The sequence below is a fragment of the Camelus bactrianus genome, chromosome 10 (genome assembly GCF_048773025.1).
Source record: "Camelus bactrianus isolate YW-2024 breed Bactrian camel chromosome 10, ASM4877302v1, whole genome shotgun sequence".
Lineage (NCBI taxonomy): Eukaryota > Metazoa > Chordata > Mammalia > Artiodactyla > Camelidae > Camelus > Camelus bactrianus.
Window position 1 is genome coordinate 3,755,078 of NC_133548.1, and position 19,464 is coordinate 3,774,541.

General features: G+C 59.8%; 1 protein-coding gene across 2 annotated transcripts; it reads right to left on the minus strand.

Annotated features, from left to right (window-relative positions):
* Nucleotides 1-2,085: 2,085 nt before the first annotated feature.
* CCND1 (cyclin D1) lies at nt 2,086-14,581 on the minus strand. Of its 2 annotated transcripts, XR_012509493.1 has the most exons (6): nt 14,180-14,581; nt 12,402-12,617; nt 11,707-11,866; nt 7,865-8,013; nt 4,336-5,386; nt 2,086-3,051 (listed from the first exon to the last, which is right to left on the minus strand). XR_012509493.1 is itself a non-coding variant. In XM_074371559.1 (5 exons), the coding sequence occupies exons 1-5, from the start codon at nt 14,375-14,377 to the stop codon at nt 5,222-5,224; spliced, it is 888 nt and encodes a 295-aa protein (XP_074227660.1). In that variant the 5' UTR covers nt 14,378-14,578; the 3' UTR covers nt 2,086-5,221. The 2 variants fall into 2 exon arrangements, 1 of the variants encoding a protein (XP_074227660.1); XM_074371559.1 differs by having other exon boundaries at nt 2,086-5,386; nt 14,180-14,578.
* Nucleotides 14,582-19,464: the final 4,883 nt, after the last annotated feature.

Genomic DNA, 19,464 nt, shown 5'->3' on the forward strand with positions numbered 1-19,464 from the left:
CAAGGGCTTATGAAACACGTGTGATGGTTCCGGGACCACCCGAATCCACCTGTCTGGGGCCAGGGTAGGGACTGCCTGTAGAAGACCTCACGTGAGCCTGAGGGAGAGCAGAGGGGGAGGGACTTCAGGCACCGCACTGGAGGTTGGAAGTGGTCTGGGGTGAGGCTGGGGGAGACAGGCCAGATCCCAGGACCCTGGATGGAGCTGGAGGGAGCTAAAAGCCCCAGGAGGGTCTGGCAGAGGCTGCCTGGGAGGCAGGAAGACCCCGGTGAACCAGCGGGCCCGAGAGGGAACAGGCGTTCAGGCTCCCGGGAGTGGGCAGTGGAGGGTGCTGCTGGAAGCTTTTGTCTCAGAGGTCCCTCAAAAGCCAGCTTTTATATTTGCCGTATGCATGGGGCAGTCCCGTCCCCCCACCCCCGCCACCACGGGACAAGGCCTTGGCTGCCACCCCACAAGGGGACACAGCTGCCCAAGGTAATGTCTGTGGTCTGAGAGGTCAGTGCCCACGGCATAACCAAGAGGCGCCCACTGACCCCTCCTCATGGGGGCTTCACAGGTGGAGAGATGGCCCTGGGGGACTTGGGACCCTCCTCACTCAGCCCAAACCCTCTGTGTACTTACGGCCACGCATCTTATCCCATCCTGGCTTCCTCCCTCTGCACCCCCTGCCCTGCCACCCCTCGTCCCCTCTGCACCCTCACTCCCTCTTCCTTCCCACTGTCTGACCCCCCAGCCTACAAATAGGTCTTCCATCTGAAACATCAGAAACCGTAAAACAGCCCCACGGGCCTGGCCTCCTGTGTGTAGAGCGGGCGGCTCTCCTGCCTCCTCTGCCTGGATTCTTGCTTGAATTTAATACAACCAGAATATTACTCCTGCTCCTCCTGAAACTGCTCCTCAGGGTACCCCGAGGCCACCGCTTGGGCCCTGCTACACGCATGTGGTCTGGGGAGACAGACCATCGATGTCACCGGGCACCCCCGGTTCTCCCCATGATGACACAGATGGTGTGTCCCTGGGACTGCACCGCCGCAATGCTGCAGTCATCGGGGACCTGGCCTTCAGGGCGCCTCCTGCGGCTCCGACTGTCCCCGGTCTCCTGCTGTATGGGACTCCTTTCTGAGCACCCTGCAGGCTCCAGGGCAGGGTCCTGGCCTCACATCCCATCTGCCCTGCCTGGGGCTGGCGCCCTGACCTCATGGGTTCCCCCCAGACAGGTGGCACTTCCTAAAGGCTGGAGTGAACTGACCTGACAAGGAGGGACATCCTTGGCATGTGACCTGGCCCGCCTCCTGGCTCCCGCCTCCTGGCTCCCGAGCTCTCGCTGAATTCTCAGCGAGGGCTGGAGGGTGCATCAGGGAACCCCAGGCCCTGGGAAGAGGCCTCAGCCCCACAGAGCTGGAACCAAGGTTCACTCTCTGCTCCCCACCGCCACCCGGAGTTGGAAATGTGGCAGATGTCCAGAGGTGGGCGTCACAGGTGTCCACTCAGCCTCCCAGGTTGCTGGGTCCGTGTGAAAGGCCACTGGACCACGCCCCGACACTTGAGTTGCTCTCCCTGAGCTTGGGGCACCTCAGGGCCATGATTGCACCAGAAGAGAGTTAACGAATGTAGACTTTATTTTCCTATCTGCAGGTAACCTGGGAGGGTGATCTGGCCAGACGTGGTCTGGTCACCAGGCAATGGTGTGGTCACATTATGGAGGCCAGAAGCCGTTGTCTGAGATGGTCGGGGCTGCCTGCACATGCCTCCCCAGTATCTTCTCAGTGGCCTCCCTCCTGGGGATCCACAGGGCCCTCCCACCACATACCCAGCCGGGAGGGCATCTTATGCTCCTGGTCACCTGGGGACAGCTGGCTATGTCCAGAGACATCTTTGGTTGTCATCTAGTGGGTGGAGGCCAGAGAGGCAGCTAAACACCCCACAGTGCACAGGACAGCCCCCGATGGTGGATGACCTGGCCCTAGATGTCAGCGATGCCAAGGAGGGGCCCCAGCCTGTCCACCACCCCCACCCAAGGAACTGGCAGCTTGGGGCCTCCAGCCCCGACTCCCTGCCCACCCCAGAAACAGGCAGGCACTGCACTGGGGTTTTACCAATTTTATTTCTAGGCTTTTCACGTTTGTCTTGTTTCCTGCTGGAAACGTGCTGGTTACATGTCTGTGCTGGGAAACACCGTGGTGTGCGACGAAAAACACACAGACCCGAAGCACCTGCCTGCCGGGACCCTCAGACTCGCCGGTCACGGGACAGACTCCCTGCGCTCCCGGACCCCCCACCGGCCTTTGAGCACATACATGTCCACCCCCCACCACGGACAGACGGTCCCTCAGAGACCCCCGTTTGGTTCAGACAGAGATGCCGCAGGCAGAATGGTTGAGGTAAGCGGAAGCCGTGTTCCCGCAGGCGCGGGTAGGGTGGGCGGGCCTGCCCATGGCCTTGGCGCTCACGGGCTGGCAGACCAGCCGGTGCAACTCCTTTTGGTTCGGCAGCGTGCTAGGCGGCTCTTGGGGGCACAGCTCTGTGAGCTGGCTCCATGGAGATCTGTAGTCTTTTTAAATTAGCATTTTGCTGTAATGAACAGAACAAGACAGAGAACACTAGTCCGTGATAACAGACTCAACACACCCCGAACAGTAACACCCCGAACAGTAACACATCACAGAAGCTATTCCAATCACCCCAGGGACTGAGTCCTCAAGCACAGCACCACGGTGGCACGTGAAGGCGCACTTGTTACAATAATAATAATAATGATGATGATGCAACTTTTCATAGCTATACGCACAGGACGACACAGGTGTCAAAACCACTATGATGGGACATCCGAGGTCAGACGGAGAGTCCAGCGTAACAGGCACAGGGCAAAGGAAAGGTCACAGCCTGTCTTCCGAGACGCCCGGGGTCCCCGGCTGGGGGACCCACCATGCCCCTTCTTGGGATCGCGTCTGCATGTCTGTTTGCCGAAGCGGGAGGCCGTGGGTCAGCCGGAGCCTGGCCGCCTGGCCTGCACATGGCTAAGTGAAGCATGAGGTACTGTGAAACAGGGACCTTTTTGGAATAGAGCAGTAATCACATTAAGTCAAAACTGATCACATAAAACAAAAAAACAAAAACAAAACCTACCAAAAAAAGGCCTCTGTCATACATTTTTCTATGAGAAAATCAAAACGAGAACATGGTAGTTATCCGACATTGTAAAACAAACAAACCAAAAAAAACAAAAACAAAAACAAAAAACCGATCCTCCAATAGCAGCAAAACAATGTGAAAGAGACACAGAAGCGACATGAATCTGTTTCCAAACCGGTCTGGGAAGTCATCGGTAGCAGCGAATAAGAAAACAAAGACAGCGGAGCTGCAGCCTGTCCCAAGCGTGGTCCCACCCGCCTCCCTCCCCACACTCCTCCCTCACCTCCTCTCTCCCTCCAAACGCCCCCTACATAATAATTACGAAAAGGTACATAGCCAAGATGTGCAAATCGTCTGTCGGTTGCTGTATTTTCCTTTGAAAGGAGGGGACGGGGGCAAGAATGCATTGGAACTGAACTTGTTTCAAGCATCCTAATGGTCCTTGGGACTCCGACGCCCTCGGACTGCGTCACTCCGGGAACGAAAACACGCCAGATCAGCCGAATCAATGTCTGTTTTTTTTTCCCTTGGGACTTAATTTTTTTTTCCTCTCCTATAAAAGGACCTAACTTTTATAAACTGTACTACACCTGCAACATCTAAGGCAGAAAGTGTGTGTGTGTGTGTGTGTGTGTGTGTGTATGTGTGTGTAAATCAAGGGGGAGACTGCATTACTTTATAAAATCATACTGGCCTTACGAACATCCTCTGCAATAAATATTCTTTTTAGCCTTAACTATAAATTATATATTTTAGTGTTTAAAACCCTTCCATTGTAAAACATCTAAAGATAACCCTGAAACTGTTGGCTCTCTAGGTAAACCTTTAAGGCCCCTACTTTCAAACACCAGTTGGCACCAAAGGATTCCTAAAACTTCAACTGCTCTACAGAAAAGGAAAGGAACACACCATCCTGGCAATGTGAGAATGCACATTTTCTTCTTGACCGGAACCTAGCCTTCCAAAACATCCCCCTTTCGCTCACACCATAGTGACATGCACTTGCCCTGTAATCCTGTCTGCACACAAGCACTGGAATATTCCCAAACCATTCCATTAAGAAACTGCTCCGCCCCCCCACCCCCCGCCCCCCTCCACACACGTCAGCAGAGATCGCCTAGAACTACGGGATTGAAAGTGCTTTGAAACGGAACGGTTTTGGAATATTGAGAAGGAAAAAAAAAAAAAAGCTGTGGCTTTCACCTGGACGTGAGCAGGCTGCAGGTCTGTTGGGTGAAAAACCAGCATTTCATAAACAGGTAACTACAAAAATAGGAAGATTATAAAAATAGAATATATTAGGTCACTATCGCGGTTTCTCTCTGCGGTAGCGGACGCTGGGAGTCGGAGGTGGCTTTCCGTCCCTGCTACGCTGGCCGGCGCCCGACAAACCGCTCAGGTGGTCGGTCCACAGGAAGAAAGAGGATTAGCCCTCGAGGATGCTGAACTCTACGCTACGCCAGCCGAGAGGTTACATCAACCATGGGCAAGGGGAAGGTTACACGCCTACCTACGAAATAAAATAAACACGCACAAATGACTTATAAAGTGACTACATGCATAAAAGCAAGATACAGGATGCCTAGAACCGCTTTAAAGCTGTGCTCTGAGGAGAAGCACACAGGTACATTTCTCTATCTAAAACCCTCTTCTACTTTAAAAACGGGCTGTGGACTTTTTTTCTATTTTTTTTTTAAACCGTTTTTATGCTTTTTTTGTTTGTTTCTTTTAAACACATAAAGAATCAAACCTACTCCTCCCCTGTAGACTTGCTCCTTGTGTTAATAATGCCTATCCTTACAACAGAGACACGAACACATTAATATAAAAACTAGTTGATTATGGGGTATAAAATCCTCTATTTTTGTAGCACAACCCCCCTCCTGCCAGCTCAGGGTTACGCAAATACTATTTTTTTCTCTCCTTTTTTTTCTTTAAAGACCGGCTTTCGGGTACTTTTTTTTTTTCTTCTGCTTAAGTCAGAGACGGAAGGGAGAAAGAGGAAAGAGAAAACCAGCAGTGAGGGGCGGGCCGCTCTCCCTCAGGTCGTGGCCAGGACTGAGCGGCTCTGTCCCCGGAGCGAGCACCCTCAAATGTTCACGTCCCGCACGTCGGTGGGCGTGCAGGCCAGGTCGACCTCCTCCTCTTCCTCCTCCTCCTCTGCGGCCTTGGGGTCCAGGTTCTGCTGCTGGGCCTGGCGCAGGCTGGACTCCAGGAGGGCTTCGATCTGCTCCTGGCACGCACGGAGGCAGTCCTGGCGAGATGGGGGTCCTCAGAAGGGGGCCTGCAGTGAGGGGTCCCTCCCTGATGCTAACCTAAAACACCGCCTCCCCCAGACCCAGGGAAGGAAGACATGGAAGCTGCGGCCCAGGCTCCAGGACTGACAGTGTGGGCCCATTTGGCCACCAGCTGTCCCCCGAGGGGACCCCACATCAACCAGGCAGTGGTGAACCCACTCAGGATGGAAGGTCTCCCGAGGACGCAGCTGCTCGCTGCCCGCCTGCCTTGCCTGCCCCGAGTCCCTAGCAGGGCCCAGGCCCCTCGCTGGAATTCCTCCCCAGGGCTCTGCTCTCCAGCTCCAGGTTCCCACCAGCCCCACCGCTGCCCCCAGCCAATTCAGCACCATCTGATCCAGGGCAGGGAGGCCCTCTGAGCCCTGCTTTTCGGACTTAACCTCTGCCACATCAGCCCTCGTGGTGAACCCAGCCGGCCGTGATGAATGGCCGTCAAAAGCGTTTGGCCGTGCATGACCGAGAATGAATGCTGGGTGGCCCCGGGGGGGACCCGGACCCTTTATTCCCCATCCTCTCCTGCTCAGGCCCGCGTCCTGGGAGATGCACTGGCCTTGCACATCTCCCACCCGCTGCAGACTTCCCCCCAAGGCGACCACCCTGCACTTTCAATGGGGAGGCGGAACCACGGAGTCCAGGGGGCTCTCCTGGTCTCACTGGGGGCCGATCTCCCAGCAGCTCGAAGGCGCCTCTTGCAGCCCAGGCAGCCTCGGCTCCCAGGTCTGAATGGGGAGGCCGCCCCAACCGCCGGAAGGCCACCCTCTACTCTACTACACCTCAACTCTAGAACCAGGTAAAGTCTCCTGTGCAGCGTGGGAAACAGACCCACGCCTTTCTCACAGGCATGGGGATCAGCCGCAGGCCCCCACGGGGAAGGGGCTGCTAACTTCCACCTAGCCAGGGCTGGAAACAGGTGGCCCCTAAGAGGTGGAGCCAGGCAGGAGGGCTTCTGAATCCCTGGGGATCTCCTACGTGTACAGGGCTCTGTGCCTTCCAGGTTGGGGGGGGGGGCTTTCCTCTCCACTCTCTGGAAATCCATCATGGCAAATAAGGAAGGCAGGGAAGGTGCAAATGGTCCTTCAGAAGAGGAAAGTGAGGCCCAGGAGGTCTGGTGTGGAACCCAAGACTCCTGATGGGCACCCCAGGCTCTGATCCAAACCCCCACGGCAGCCTCAGGGGAGATGGCTTACTTGCCCCTGGAACTCAGGGGGCTGCGGGGTGGAGCTGAGAGCAGAGAAGGGCAGGAAGGGCCAGCTTATACTTGGGCTCCCTGGCCACGACCTGGGGCCTCCAATGCCTAGGGTTTCCTGCGTCTGAGCTCAGTTGCATCTGTGCTCCAGGCTAATGAATTTTAGCCTCAACCGACTTCTCCTCCACCCATCAGCCGTGAGGCACTTTTGTTTCAGATCTAATTAAAACAATATTCAAATGAGGGTTCACAAGACGATGTCCTACAACTGTCTGTGGACAGCACACTGTTGGTGGCGTTTCCAGGAGGCTGACCTCCGGCAAGGATGCACCATCCCTCAGGTGGCCACAGAGGCCGAGAGGGGAGGCGTCCCGCCTCCAGGAGCTGCCTGCGCCTGTGGACAAGGACGCTTCTGCCTCCGGGGGGGACACACAGGAGGCAGCCAGGTGCCGTCGGCAGAGGACAGGCAGGCCTCCACCTGGCACCTACCTTTCCTTCCTCGAGCCTTCTGGACACTCGAGGGGGGACTACCAGGAGGCGGCCTGAGCCAGAGCTGACCTGGACTGGGGCCAAGGCGGTCACTCGCTCCCACCCTGCACACCAGCGGGGTCGCTGCTGACCTGTCTCCCCCTCACCCCCGAAACCTCGCTGGTCTAATTCGGTAAATGCCGCGAACCCTTGTAATTCTTATTTTAATTCTTTAAGAAAAAAAGACTTGGGAATAAGACAATGGCATTTTTAAGAAGAAAAGATACAACCGACTGTGGCTTTAACTGCCGCGGCCCCTCACAGGGCCGTAAAGACGAGCCGCCCGAGCTGGGACGGCTGCGGGCTGCAGACCTCGCGGGGCCCTTGTAACGCGCCCACTTACTGGGCATCCACGTTGTCGCCGGACAACGTGAGACCGTGCCCCGCCCCGCCCACCGTTAGGGCGTAGGTCATTGACCCAGACTGCCTTGTGGCCCCTCTTCCTGGAGGGCTCCCCCTGGGAGGGGTTCATGCTCCTGGGAGCCCTGGGGACACCCAGAGTCTGTGAGGACCCGCCCGCCCCCAGACAGCCTGGGCGGAGCCGTGGCCGGGTCTCTGCCTCTGCATGCAGGTGGCTGCCTGTCCCCACGTGGCCCTGGCCCCTGCCGTTTCCCTCCAGCCACCTGCAGCTTCCCAGCCCGCCAACCCCAGGGCACTCGATGCTTCCAGTACCCAGAGCTGGCAGGTCCCCCCACCCCCAGCCAGTGCGAGAGCAGTCACTTACCGGGTCACACCTGATCACTTTGGAAAGGAACCGCGTGAGGCGGTGGTAAGACAGGAAGCTGCTGGAGCCTCCCAGGTGCAGGCCTTGCACCGCGGCCACCACACTCCCAGCAGCCACCATGGAGGGCGGGTTGGAAATGAACTTCACGTCTACAGCAGAGGGAGAGAGGCAGAGGGGTTGTGAGTGGGATGCTGCGGGATCCCAGTGATCTGGGAACCCCTGAGCCCCTGGTCTGCAAACAGCCGATTTCGAGGGGGCCGTCAGGAAGTGGGCGAGGCTCCCCACACCCCAGCCTCAGTTGGTCATCATCCTGGGCACCAGTGAGGGCAGAAGCCAGGCTCGGACGAGAGCTTGTGATGCTCAATTAAAAACAGCAGACGAGCGAACGAGAAACAGCCGTGGGAAGACACAATGGGCGGAGGCCTCCGGGTGGGTGGGGGGTGTCCTTCCCTTCCTCCCTCTAGCCCAAGAGTTCTTACAAAAATAAAAGCCCGGAGAAAAACGGGGAGGAGAACTCAGAAGGAAGCAGGAGTCCCCTCTACAGCACTGACCCCAAGTCCCTGCACAGCCAGGTCATAGGGACTTAGCCTACAGGCCTCACCCCGGGGCAAAGCTACTCCCCAGACCCCTCGGGCGCACCGGGGTGGCCCCTCGCTGCAGCGAGCTGCGCGCCCCCACTTTACCTGCCTCCAGGGAGGCCGTAAGGGTGTAGTGATACCCCATTACTTTCGTCCACCCCCGTCAGCACCTCTTCAACTGCAGTGAAACCCTCCACCTCCAGGGGGGCCCTGGTTCCCTGGGTGGCGCCAGGCCAGGGCCACCTCCTGGCAGTTCCCTGACATGGGAACGTTTTGCCTCCTGCGGGAAGCCTGTGGCCCCTCCACACCCGTTATGGAGATGGGGAAGCCATAAGGACACTGAAGTGGCCACACAGCGCCCATGGGCTGCCTTTCTCTTGCTCCCAGTGAGGAAGCAGCATCTGAACCAGGGGACCTGTTGGCCTGGAGCCCTACCCCATAAGGGCCAAGCGTGGCACCTGGCATCTGTCAGCCCCCATCACCTCCTCCTGCGCCACTGAGCACCCAGAAAAGGGGCCAGTGAGGTGAATGGGAGGTGATCAGGCACAGAGTGGGTGGGGCCCCCTCGGGCTGAGATGTCATCCCGGAATCAACAGCCTGGGCCTTGTTAAAGGGGGCGGGTGCCATTGGTGGGGCTGAAGAAGAAAGGCAGCCACCCCGATGGGGTGGAAAAGCAGCTGCTGGGCGCTCCGACTGCTTAAAAGGAAGCTCTTCCCAAGGCCACCTCTCCCCTTCAGATGAGAGCCACGAATGGAAGCTCTCCATCGAGGCCAACCAGGCCTGCACAGAAATGGCCAGAGCACAGGTTCTGACCTGCTGCACCTCCAGACCCCAGTCTAACTGGGGCGGAGCGGCAGGAGCGGGCTGTGTGCCCACGCGCCTTGGGGGGCTCGTCTGCTTACACCAGGCGCGTGTAGATTTCAACGCCAAAGCTCCAGCAGGGGTTCCTACTCGCTGCCCCGCTGCTCAGCCCAGTGGGCCACAGTCAGAGCGGGCATCGGAGCCGCGTGGCTTTGCTGCCCACACTCAGACCCACTCATTAAGCTTGGTCCATGCCAGCTTCAAAAAGCACTGTTAATTCTTCGCCTCGCCCGCTGCAACAGGAGGCTCTACTGCGGGTACACGTACGCACGCGTGCTAAAAGAGCAAAACCCAGCCAAGTGTGTGGGTGACATGCCCCCCGCCGCCCCGTGCACATTCGTGAACCCAGGTCTGCAGGGTGCACAGAGTGGGGAAGCAGAGCCTGCCCCCGACAGCCCCTTTAAAAGGGACCCTTGCCATGTGGAGGGCAAAATATCTCCCAGGACTTTTGCTCACGCCTCCACTTCACAAAACCGGTTTGTTTCTAGGCTGTAATATGTCACTCTCATCCTGAGGCCCCGTGGTGACTAAGGACACAGCTGCATGTCAGCTGCGTTCAAACGGTGCAGGACCAGGACCTGGGGGGCGGGTGTTGCTCCCCTCCCCTGATCTGCCTGTCCCCCGATGGGGCCCCACTCTGGAGTAAATGCATGCGAAAAGCTGGGGTTGCCCCCAGCCATCCCTCCACCTTCACCCCAGGTGTGCCCAGGTGTCGATTCCTCGGGCCGCAGCCCCAGGCCAGGAGTGCTTGCTGGGCCCAGGCTTAGCTGCTGGAGCTGGCACCAAGCACATTAACAGCCTCTGCACCAGGCTTCTGAGCTGCCAGCACCCCATGAAGGCTACACAACCCGCTCCCCAGGGGCCCTGGGAGACGGGGAGCTCCGGGCCGCCCTGGGGGGAGGCTGTGCAAGAACTGTTCCTCGCATTATCTACAGGAAACTTCGCTGTTTCTCTGCACAGCTTTCAGCTCCATAAAAGGCTGCCTGGAAGTCTCCGGAGGCCTCTCTTCTCGGAGGCGTCCCAGCCAGAGAATGCCTCCCTGCCCGCTTGCTGGGCTGGCCCCTGGAGGCCGAAGGGACGTGGGTGAGAGGCTCCCCACCCCCGCCCAAGGGCCTGTGCTGCGGGGCAGGAAAGCCTGGGGAGAGGGCGCCCTGAGCCCTCAGACCCAAAGAGGCCAAAGAAGTTTTTGGTCTCTTGTCTGCCCCTCCCCCAAAATGGCTCACTTGGAGGGACCCAGAGAAGGGGTTCGTGCCTTGAGCAGCAGAAGAGGGTAGAGGGGCCAGCAGAATCTTCCCAAGACTTCTGACCCATAAGTACCAGCCCCCCAGAGCTCTCGCGTATTAGGAAGGCACAACAAGATGTCAGGCTGGGGGGGGGGGTCTGTCCCTTCTGGGGAGGAGGTAGATGTCAACCCCCCTCTTTGGTGCTGTGGGGCCCTCAGGTCGCCCAGAGTGAGCCCCAAACAGATTTGACAGGCTGAGGCCTGACCAGGGTGGCGGTGGCCCACAGCAGGGCTGGCGGGATGGGGGCATGGGCCCTCTGGTCAGGGTCTCCAGGTGTCCTGGGCCTGGCTCATTGGATCAGAGGGGAGGACGAGGTTGCAGGGGGGTCAGAGGCAGGGCTGGCAGAAGCAGGAAGCAACACTGTGGTCTGCGCTGGGTTCTGAAGACTGGTTGCCTGGGGGGCTGGGGACAGGGCAGAGCCAGGGAGGGGCCCCCAGGGACAGTCCAGAGCAGTGCCCGGGAAGGGAGGGAGGAACCCCTGCCGCCAACCGCAGCAGCCCCAGCCCAGGCCCCTCTGGAGCCACTCCCAGGGCAGTGAGCGGAGCGGGCCTGCGGCGCCCCTGGCGGGGCCTCAGGCGGCCCAGCGCCTCTGTTGGCCGCCCCCGCACAAGGGCCGCTGCCGGCCGCCCAGAGCACGTGGTGCAGGCCCTGCCGGAGGCGCTCCCCACCCCTGTAGGCGCCCCTGGCAGGTGGCCCAGCCCGGGAGAGGCCAGGAGGGGGCCCCCGCAGCTCAGGCTCCTTGAGGACATGGGAAGGACTTGGTGGGGGCAGGAGGCAGGCTGACCGGCCAAGGTAAACGCCTTTCAGCATGGAGTGACCCCCGCCTGGTGTAGGGAGCAGAAGCCACAACATGGCTGGACACAGGCAGGCCACTGGCCACCCCTATCCCCATGGTGGCAGTGGCCAGGCTCAGCTGCCCCGCCCTAGGAGACAACACCCCCCGCCCTCCCCGGAGCCCCAAAGAACAGCCCAGATCTCTGCTACCCAGAAAGGGACAGAGGAGCACTTTTGAGAGTGGGAGGCGCCAGGGGCCAGCTCCTCAGATGGGGAAACCGAGGCAGAGGGCCAGAAGCTGCTTCCGGGGCGCAGGGGCGCGCGGGAGGCGGGGCCAGCACCCTACCTGTGGCACAAAGGGCGACGAAGGTCTGCGCGTGTTTGCGGATGATCTGTTTGTTCTCCTCAGCCACCGGCATTTTGGAGAGGAAGTGCTCGATGAAGTCGTGCGGGGTCATGGCCGCCAGGTTCCACTTGAGTTTGTTCACCAGGAGCAACTCCATTTGCTGCGGAAATCGGGGGCCAAGCATAAAGAGGCGCACGCAGGCGCAGCTCGCAGACGACCCCAGTGGGACCGGGTTGGGGGAGAAGGGACAGGGGTGTTGAGGGTCCTGGAAGTGGCGGCCAACGCGCGATCCCACATCAAAACTGAGAGGGTGCCGCTTAGTCTCCCGCTCTGAATTAAGCCGATCCTTCGCCAGTGGAGACCACAAGACCGCCCACACCTGGAACGCGAGGGCTGGTAATTCGTGCGGGCCCCGCGCGGCCGCCGCTAGAGGGCGCGCGCCGCCTACTTTTCGCGGCGCCAGGGGCGTAGAGGTGGTGGGAGTCGGAAAGAAAGTGTGAGGTGAGGCAGCGGGGATGGGGGACGGCGGGGGTCCTGCCCGCTCCTCGAGAGGGGCCCCACCAGTGTGGCCGCCCTCCCTGGGGCCATAAGGTCTGTCGGCGGCCCGCCGGGCCTCCTTGCTCTCTGCACCTCCCCCACTCCCGGGGTCCTGCGACTAATGGGGCGTCCGGGGGCGGTGGGGGTCCCGGGGTTACCAGCAGCTCGTCGGGCCGGATGGAGTTGTCAGTGTAGATGCACAACTTCTCGGCCGTCAGGGGGATGGTCTCCTTCATCTTCGAGGCCACGAACATGCAGGTGGCCCCCAGCAGCTGCAGGCGGCTCTTTTTCACGGGCTCCAGCGACAGGAAGCGGTCCAGGTAGTTCATGGCCAGCGGGAAGACCTCCTCCTCGCACTTCTGCTCCTCGCAGACCTGCCGGGGCACCGGGGGCCGTGACCGCCGCCGCCGCCGGGAGTGCCGAGCCCCCTCTGCGGAGACCTCGCGCCCCCCACCCGGATCCCGCCAGGGCTGCGGGTCCCCGAGCGCGTGGAGAATCGGGAAAGGGGGCTGGCAGGAGCTTCTGCTGATGCGACCCCTCCGAGAGCCCCCAATACCCACCCACCCCGAAACTGAAAGGGAAAGTCCCTGCGAGGCTGGCACAGTGGGGGCGGGAGCCGGCACGGCTGGGCGGCGTGCCGCGCGCGGGCTGCGGACCCTGGAGACCCCGGCCCGCGTGGGTGCTTCGAGACCCGCCAGGCCTGGGGTCGGCACCAAATGGGGTGCACGGCCACGGGGCGGGCCGCGGGGCTGGGCGCCGCGCTCACAGAGCCTGCGAGACACAAAGGTGGCGTCCCAGGCCGCCGCGCCGCATTTCCCCAGACGTCATCTTTTCAAAAAATATTTAAAAATATAAAAAAATTAACTAGGTACATAAAAAACCCCTGAAAATGACCCTCAGGCGGCCCTTTACCCAGCCTGGGGGTCAGGAGCTCGTTAAGGGCTCAGGGGAGAGCCCCAGGAAATCAAACTCGGGGGCCCCCCTTCCCCCTGGGCGCGGGCGCCGTTTCCCTCTCGCAAGGGCACCACGCCGCACTTTCAAAAATTATTTTAAAATACTTGCGGTGCCCCCAGGATCCCACTGAAGACCTGAAAAAGTGCCCCGGGTCCCCGACTCGCTCTAGACAGGTTCCCCAAGCTGAGACCCTGCAGATGAGGGTCAATCCCCAGCGTCTTGGGGGCCACGCGACCTTGCAGCCCGGCGTGCTGTCCGGCCCAAGCTGGCCGTGCGGGGCGCCCCGGGACTCACTGCTTGAACAAAGGGGCCCCCTTTCCCGAGCGGGGTCCCCCAAAACTGCCTGAGCTCTATCCCCGCGCCCCTCCCGCCGGTTCCCGGTGGCCGCGCGGCCCCTCGCGGCGGCCCCAAGCGCCTCGCCGGCCGCTCCCCGCCCCCACCCTGCCCCCAATTATTAATAAACACTTTTGCTTTGCAATAAAAGAACAAAGATGGCGCATAATACTGGCACGAGCGGCCCTTGCATACGTGTCCATGGATATTAATTTAAAAATCAAATCTATGCCCCCTCCCCCTGGAGCTGGCGGCTCAGCGGCCGCGCGGCCGGGAGAGGAGGCGCAGCGGGCTCGGGCGCAGGCGGGGGCTGCGCGGTGGCGGTCCAGGCGGGGGCCACAAAGGGCGCTCAGCCTGCCGGCCTGCACCCTGAAACCAGTTGGGGTGCTCCTGGCAATGGCTTTCCCCGGAGGTATCCTTCCTCGACCGCCCCCCCCCAAGGGAATGTCTAATGACCCCACCCCCACCCCCTCCTCGTTCAAAAAATACCCGCAATATCTATATATTTTGGTATTACGATTCCCAGCAACACTCCTGCAAACTTCAAAGTTGGGGTGGGAGAGAAGGGAGGGAGATGAGTGGCAAAGAAATGTGGGTTTGCGCAACAAGTCGCAGCAAAGTGTTAACAGAGCCGCCCGAAGCCCCGCACCTCCAGCATCCAGGTGGCCACGATCTTCCGCATGGACGGCAGGATCTCCTTCTGCACACACTTGAAGTAGGACACGGAGGGCGCACAGGTCTCCTCCGCCTTGAGCATGGCCCGCAGCACCCGGTCGTTGAGGAGGTTGGCATCGGGGTACGCCCGGCGGATGGTCTCCACTTCGCAGCACAGGAGCTGGTGTGCCATGGCTGGGGCTCTGCGAGGCGACCTGGGGCGGCGTGGGTCCGGGGCTGGGTCCGCGCTCGGCTCTAGCTCCTGCTGCCCCGCGCTCCCTCGAGCTCTTCTGCCCCTCGCCGGAGCGCGCGGACGCTGCTGCTCGCTGCTACTGCGCCGACAGCCCTCTGGAGGCTCTAGGACTTTGCAACTTCCAACAAAACTCCCCTGTAGTCCGTGTGACGTTACTGTTGTTAAGCAGAGATCAAAGCGGGGCAGAGAATGGGAGCGGGAAGGGGGGGGGCGGGCGCAGGGGGAGGGGGCGCGGGCGCCGAGCGCCGGGGAGCGGCGAGGGGCAGAGCCCAAAAGCCATCCCGGAGGCGCCGCGCAGAGCAGGCGCGGATTTGCCCCCGAAGCCCGGTTTTCATAGAAATGCAAATCGCCCCGAGGCTGCCTTTCTCCCCGCCGGCGAAGAGGGGTGCAGGGGGGCCTGTGCTCCCCGAGTGGGTCTCTCAGGATTTGGGGGGTTGGGTGAAGGTGGCTGTGCAGAGGGGGACAGCTAGGAGGGCGGGCAGGCCACACGCAGCCAGGGGAGACCGCCTGGAGGGGGGAATCTGGAGTTCGGTGACACCCTGTATCTGAACCGGGAGAATGGGCGCATTTCCGAGAACGCCACGAGGGCACCCACGGGCGGAGAGGCAGCCAAGGAATCTTAGCTTCTACATCTTCTTTCATTTTCATTAACACGTGTAAATTTCAGGAACCATTTAACATTCAGGGACGCAGGGCAGAGCCGGCAACTCTGGTGGAGGCTTCATTCCGGCACACAGGGGGGTCGTTGCAAATGCCCGAAGGGGTAACCCTAAACATTACAGAGATTTCAGCCTAACATGAGCTCGCTCAAAAAATAAAATAGAATAAATGCCCGAAAATTCCAGCAGCAGCCCAAGATGGTGGCCAGCATTTCCTCCATCCTGTCCTCCTCGCCTGGGGGGATCTGAGGGCTGTCTTCCTACCTTGGTTAGTCCATTCTTGGGGGGGTCCCTAATCCCCCCCAACCCCGCCCTATCCTGGCAATTTAATAGTTAGAAAAACATTCTGCAAGGAAGGCTGCAAAATAGTGGTCTCTGTCCTGTCTCATTTTTTTTAAATTAAAAATTAAATCGCTGGAAATATTAGTCGCCTCTTCGCCGGGGACAAGACCACCGGAAGCTTCCTAATTGGTTTTGTTGGGGGTATGGACCTCTCTTCACCTTTAGAATTTGCCCTGGGGCTGCATTCGTAAGCCTGAGGAGGATGGCTGGGGCTGGCAAAAATCAGAACAATTACAAGTTAGGAAATGGGTGTATTGATCTGATGACTTTAAACAAAATCTATGTATGTTCACGGTTATACTAGAGAGCCCCAATATTATCGCAAACTTATAGGACATATAAAATAACATATAAAGTTTTTTAAAATTAAAGATCCAGTCTCTTTGGTACTTACTTTTTTAAAAATAAAGGACATTTTACCCAGTCTTAATTTTTTTTAGTTTTTATACTACCTGTCCCAAATTAATAAAACTGTTCATTTATTTCCCTTTGAATATAGTTTTGTGTCATTAAACCACCACATACCCTAAAGTTAAAGGCTCAAAGAAAACGGTTTAAAAAGCCCCCTCCCCTTCTCAAGGGCGCACGCAACAAGACCCCCCTCCCCTTTTGAGGGCTGATTCGTCCCGCGCCCCTCCCCCCGCCGAGAATTAGGGTTACTAATATTGCGGGTCCAGGAAGGGTAATTACCCCTGGCTCACTACTCGGAAGCGGTGGGTGGCCCGACCAGGGAGCACCCACCGCGGTGTCCCCTTCCCAGGGCACCCACGCTCCCGCTGGCCCCCGGCACGCAGGAGCCTCGGAGCATCTGCCCGCGCACGAGGGCGGGCGGGCTGCTTTTTCATTCATAAAATCCCGACCGGGCGGCCGCCCGGATGATTTATGGGGCTGAGCGCTACCACCGGGCTGCTTCTGTCCCGGGGGGCGAGGGGGTCCGAGCCCGGCGTGCGCTCCGGCCGGGCCCGAGGCGGGCTGGCGACGGCAAGGGGCAGCGGGTCATAAAGAGGATCGCCCACTCAGGCAATACGGGCTCCGGGTCCAGGAGGGAGCTTCCCCCTAACCCAGGAGAAAGACAGAGGAAACTGGAATTAGCATGAGCCAATGGGGGCGCGGCGCTGTTACTAGGCGGACCAGGCAGATCTCGACGAGGAACTTCGTTGATTTCCCCGCTCAGGGACGGGCGCAAAAGTGCAAGCCCGGCCGACGAGCGTGAAGGGCCGTCCAGGAACCCGCGGGGGAGGCGTTGGAATTTGGGGTCCAGCGGGGAGCTCCAGCCTCCCAGCCCCCACCCCCGGGAGCCCAGATCTGCGTTCTGCGGACACCTCGAGGGGCCAAAAGCCTCGGGCCCTTGAGAGTGGCTGTTTCTAGGGGAGCAGGGGACACGATTTTATTTAATTTTTTTTTTCAAAGAGAAAAGCAACCTTTAAACAACTTTCCTGTTAAAGTTTTAATTTTGCACTGCCTTTAAAAAACCCACCATGAAGCAGGAACTGCGAATTCTGGGCTCATTTGAAGTGCTCTGAGCTATTTCTCGGTGACTCTTTGGAACAAAGAGCCATTGGCCCAATCGGAAAGGAAACCACGTTGATTGGAAAGAAAATCCAAAAGTAATTTAAATCACCTTCCTGCTTTCCTAGTCCCCTGGCCCCCCTCCGAGGTGACCGCGGCCGAGGAAGAACGCCGGCACCGAGAGGGCGAATTCCGCTGCGGCGCGTTTGCCACCGTCCCTGGCTGTGGGAACCTTCATTCAAGGCGGGGGAAGGGAGCGCGTTCATTCAGGAACCCGCGCTCCGCGGCGCCGACCCCGGGACGCACCGCGGCTGCGCACCGCGCGGCCGGGGGCTTTGAGGAGGGGGTGCAGGGCCCAGCGGAGACCTTGCCGGGCGTCAACCTCCCGCACCCGCCCTCCCCGGAGAGGACTGAGCGGCGGGCGGGCGGGCGCTTGCAGGTGGGGTCACCTGCCGCCGCATACCTGGCGGCAACTTCAAAGGACTTGGCTTCAGCTCCGCGAGTTTTCCATTGTTAAGCCCTTAAGTCTCTCTGGAAAACGCTTCCGAATGCGGACCGCGGGGTTCCGGGGGGCGTTCGGGCTCCACTCCACCCCTCACACTGTTCGCTTTCGGGGCGCGTATGATGGTCCACGTGCTGAGGTAGCTCCGCCTTAGCTACGCGGTACCCCAAAGCTGCGGGAAGCGCCAAGGCAAACTCTGGTCCCGGCGCCCTCCCGGGACAGTAACACGATGGGAGCAGGGCGGCTGCACCTCCCACCGCCCCAAGCCACTGACGTGCGTTTCCGCCTCTGATAAATTAATTTTAGCCGCACAGACTGATCTCTTCTGCGTCCCAGTATTCAGGCAGGCAGTGGGGACAGGATCCCCGCCTCACTCTTAAGGCCTTGGGCAAGGTGTGTGCAGGAGTTAAAAACAAACCCCAACAGGTGGTGGTGGTTGGAGGGGGGCTGGATCCCACAACGCCTGGCCTCTAGGATCCCTCGGGAGATGGTGCACTCTTGGGGATGAAAGATTCTAACTCCTTGACCTCCGCCCCTCAAAACGCATCGCCTGCTGCCCTGAGCAATATGGAGCCCCAAAGTCCTGTAGGAATTCCCTGGTCTCTTGGCTCAGGCCCCTGGCCAGTCTCTGACCAAGGGCCGTGTAGTAGGCGCCCAGGCTGATTACATAGATGACCACCTCCAACCAAAGCGAGGGAATCCAGAGAGAGGTGGGGGTAATCACTTAGGAGGCCATGCCCCTCCCGCGTCTCCCATGGCCAAGCCTGTACATGGCTGAGCAGAACCCCCGCCTCGGCCAAGGGAGCTGGGCGCAGCTGAGGCGACCCGCGGGACCTCGGAAACTTTCCGCGGCCACTCGCAGGAGCGGGACCATACGGGAGGAGGGCCCGCCCTAAGACCCTCGTTGGCTCCCGGGGCACCCCCTCCGTCGCCTCCAGGACTTGTCATTTGCTCCCCATCCCCGCCCTTTGCCGACTGTCTGCGGGGAGGACCCCGCATCCTCGTGTTTTCCAGCCAGCTTCCTTGTGCCTTTGAAATGCCTGAAAGTGTTCTCGTCCTTCGTGTTGGCCCTGTGGGTGGGTGGCGAGACGGTCGGGGTCTTCATTACGCGCAGTCTACGAGTTCTAGGGCCCCTGAGTCTTGCCATGGCAGGGTGGCGGGGGGGTGGGGGGTGGGGCGGAGCCGCGAGAGGGAATTTCTTTTCTAGGTGCGGGAGTGGGGTTGCACCCCTTCCCTTGGGTCCCTCGGCCTCGCGCCGTCGGGGCTGGTGTAGGGATACGGGTTTGGACCTGCAGGGGAGTTCTGGGCGTGCGGGGATCCAGGGGCCCGATAGGCCGTGCACTGTCCCCACCCCCGCGGGGGTGCTCGCGCAGGGATCGCCTGCCCTAGGGGTCCCTGGAGACGGGGCGGGGGGCTGGGGGTGCGGTCCCGCTAGCGAGGGAGGAGAGGCGTGAGCGCGCGCCGCCGAAACCTGGGCCTTGGCTCGGGAGCCGCGCGGGGCCGCGCCGCGCATTCCACGCATTCCCGCCCGGCCTCGGTTCCGCCGCCACGTGGTCGCTGTGTGCGCCGCTCTTACCGTAAAAGTCTGAGGAGGCGCGCACACCCAGCTTCGGAGCGGGCGCGGACCTCCCAGGGTGCGGAACGCGGATGCACGGTTCAGCCCCTGCACCTGACCTGCCCACTCCTGGTGCCTAGACAGGGGTTGCTTTTTTACGTAACGAGGACAGTTGTACCGCTGGAGTAATGATACATTCATTTGTAAAGACAGGCAGGAAGTGTGCTCAGACCCCACTGGTTTCTGCAACAGGGCGACTGTCCATCTGAGGAGCGTGACGGAACCGGACCGATGACCATATGCCTTTCCAGCAGGGACAGCGTAGAGGAGGAACTGCATCCGTCTGATGGTTTTATTCTTCTTTTTCTGATTATTCAAAATCAGTCGGTGGCTCAGTCCAGTATCCTGCGAGACTGGGAAACAATCCGCTTAGCACATAGGAAACGTCCATAAAGACGGC

Bases quoted from the DNA above. Each gene is read 5' to 3' on its own strand.
- CCND1 (XM_074371559.1), bottom strand. From the start codon at position 14,377: ATGGCACACCAGCTCCTGTGCTGCGAAGTGGAGACCATCCGCCGGGCG. The intron at 8,014-11,706 runs GTAGGGTGCTGG...CCTCTGCTGTAG, and splicing joins CGTCGCCCTTTGTGCCACAG to ACGTGAAGTTCATTTCCAAC. The intron at 5,387-7,864 runs GTAAGTGACTGC...CCATCTCGCCAG, and splicing joins AAGTGATCAGGTGTGACCCG to GACTGCCTCCGTGCGTGCCA.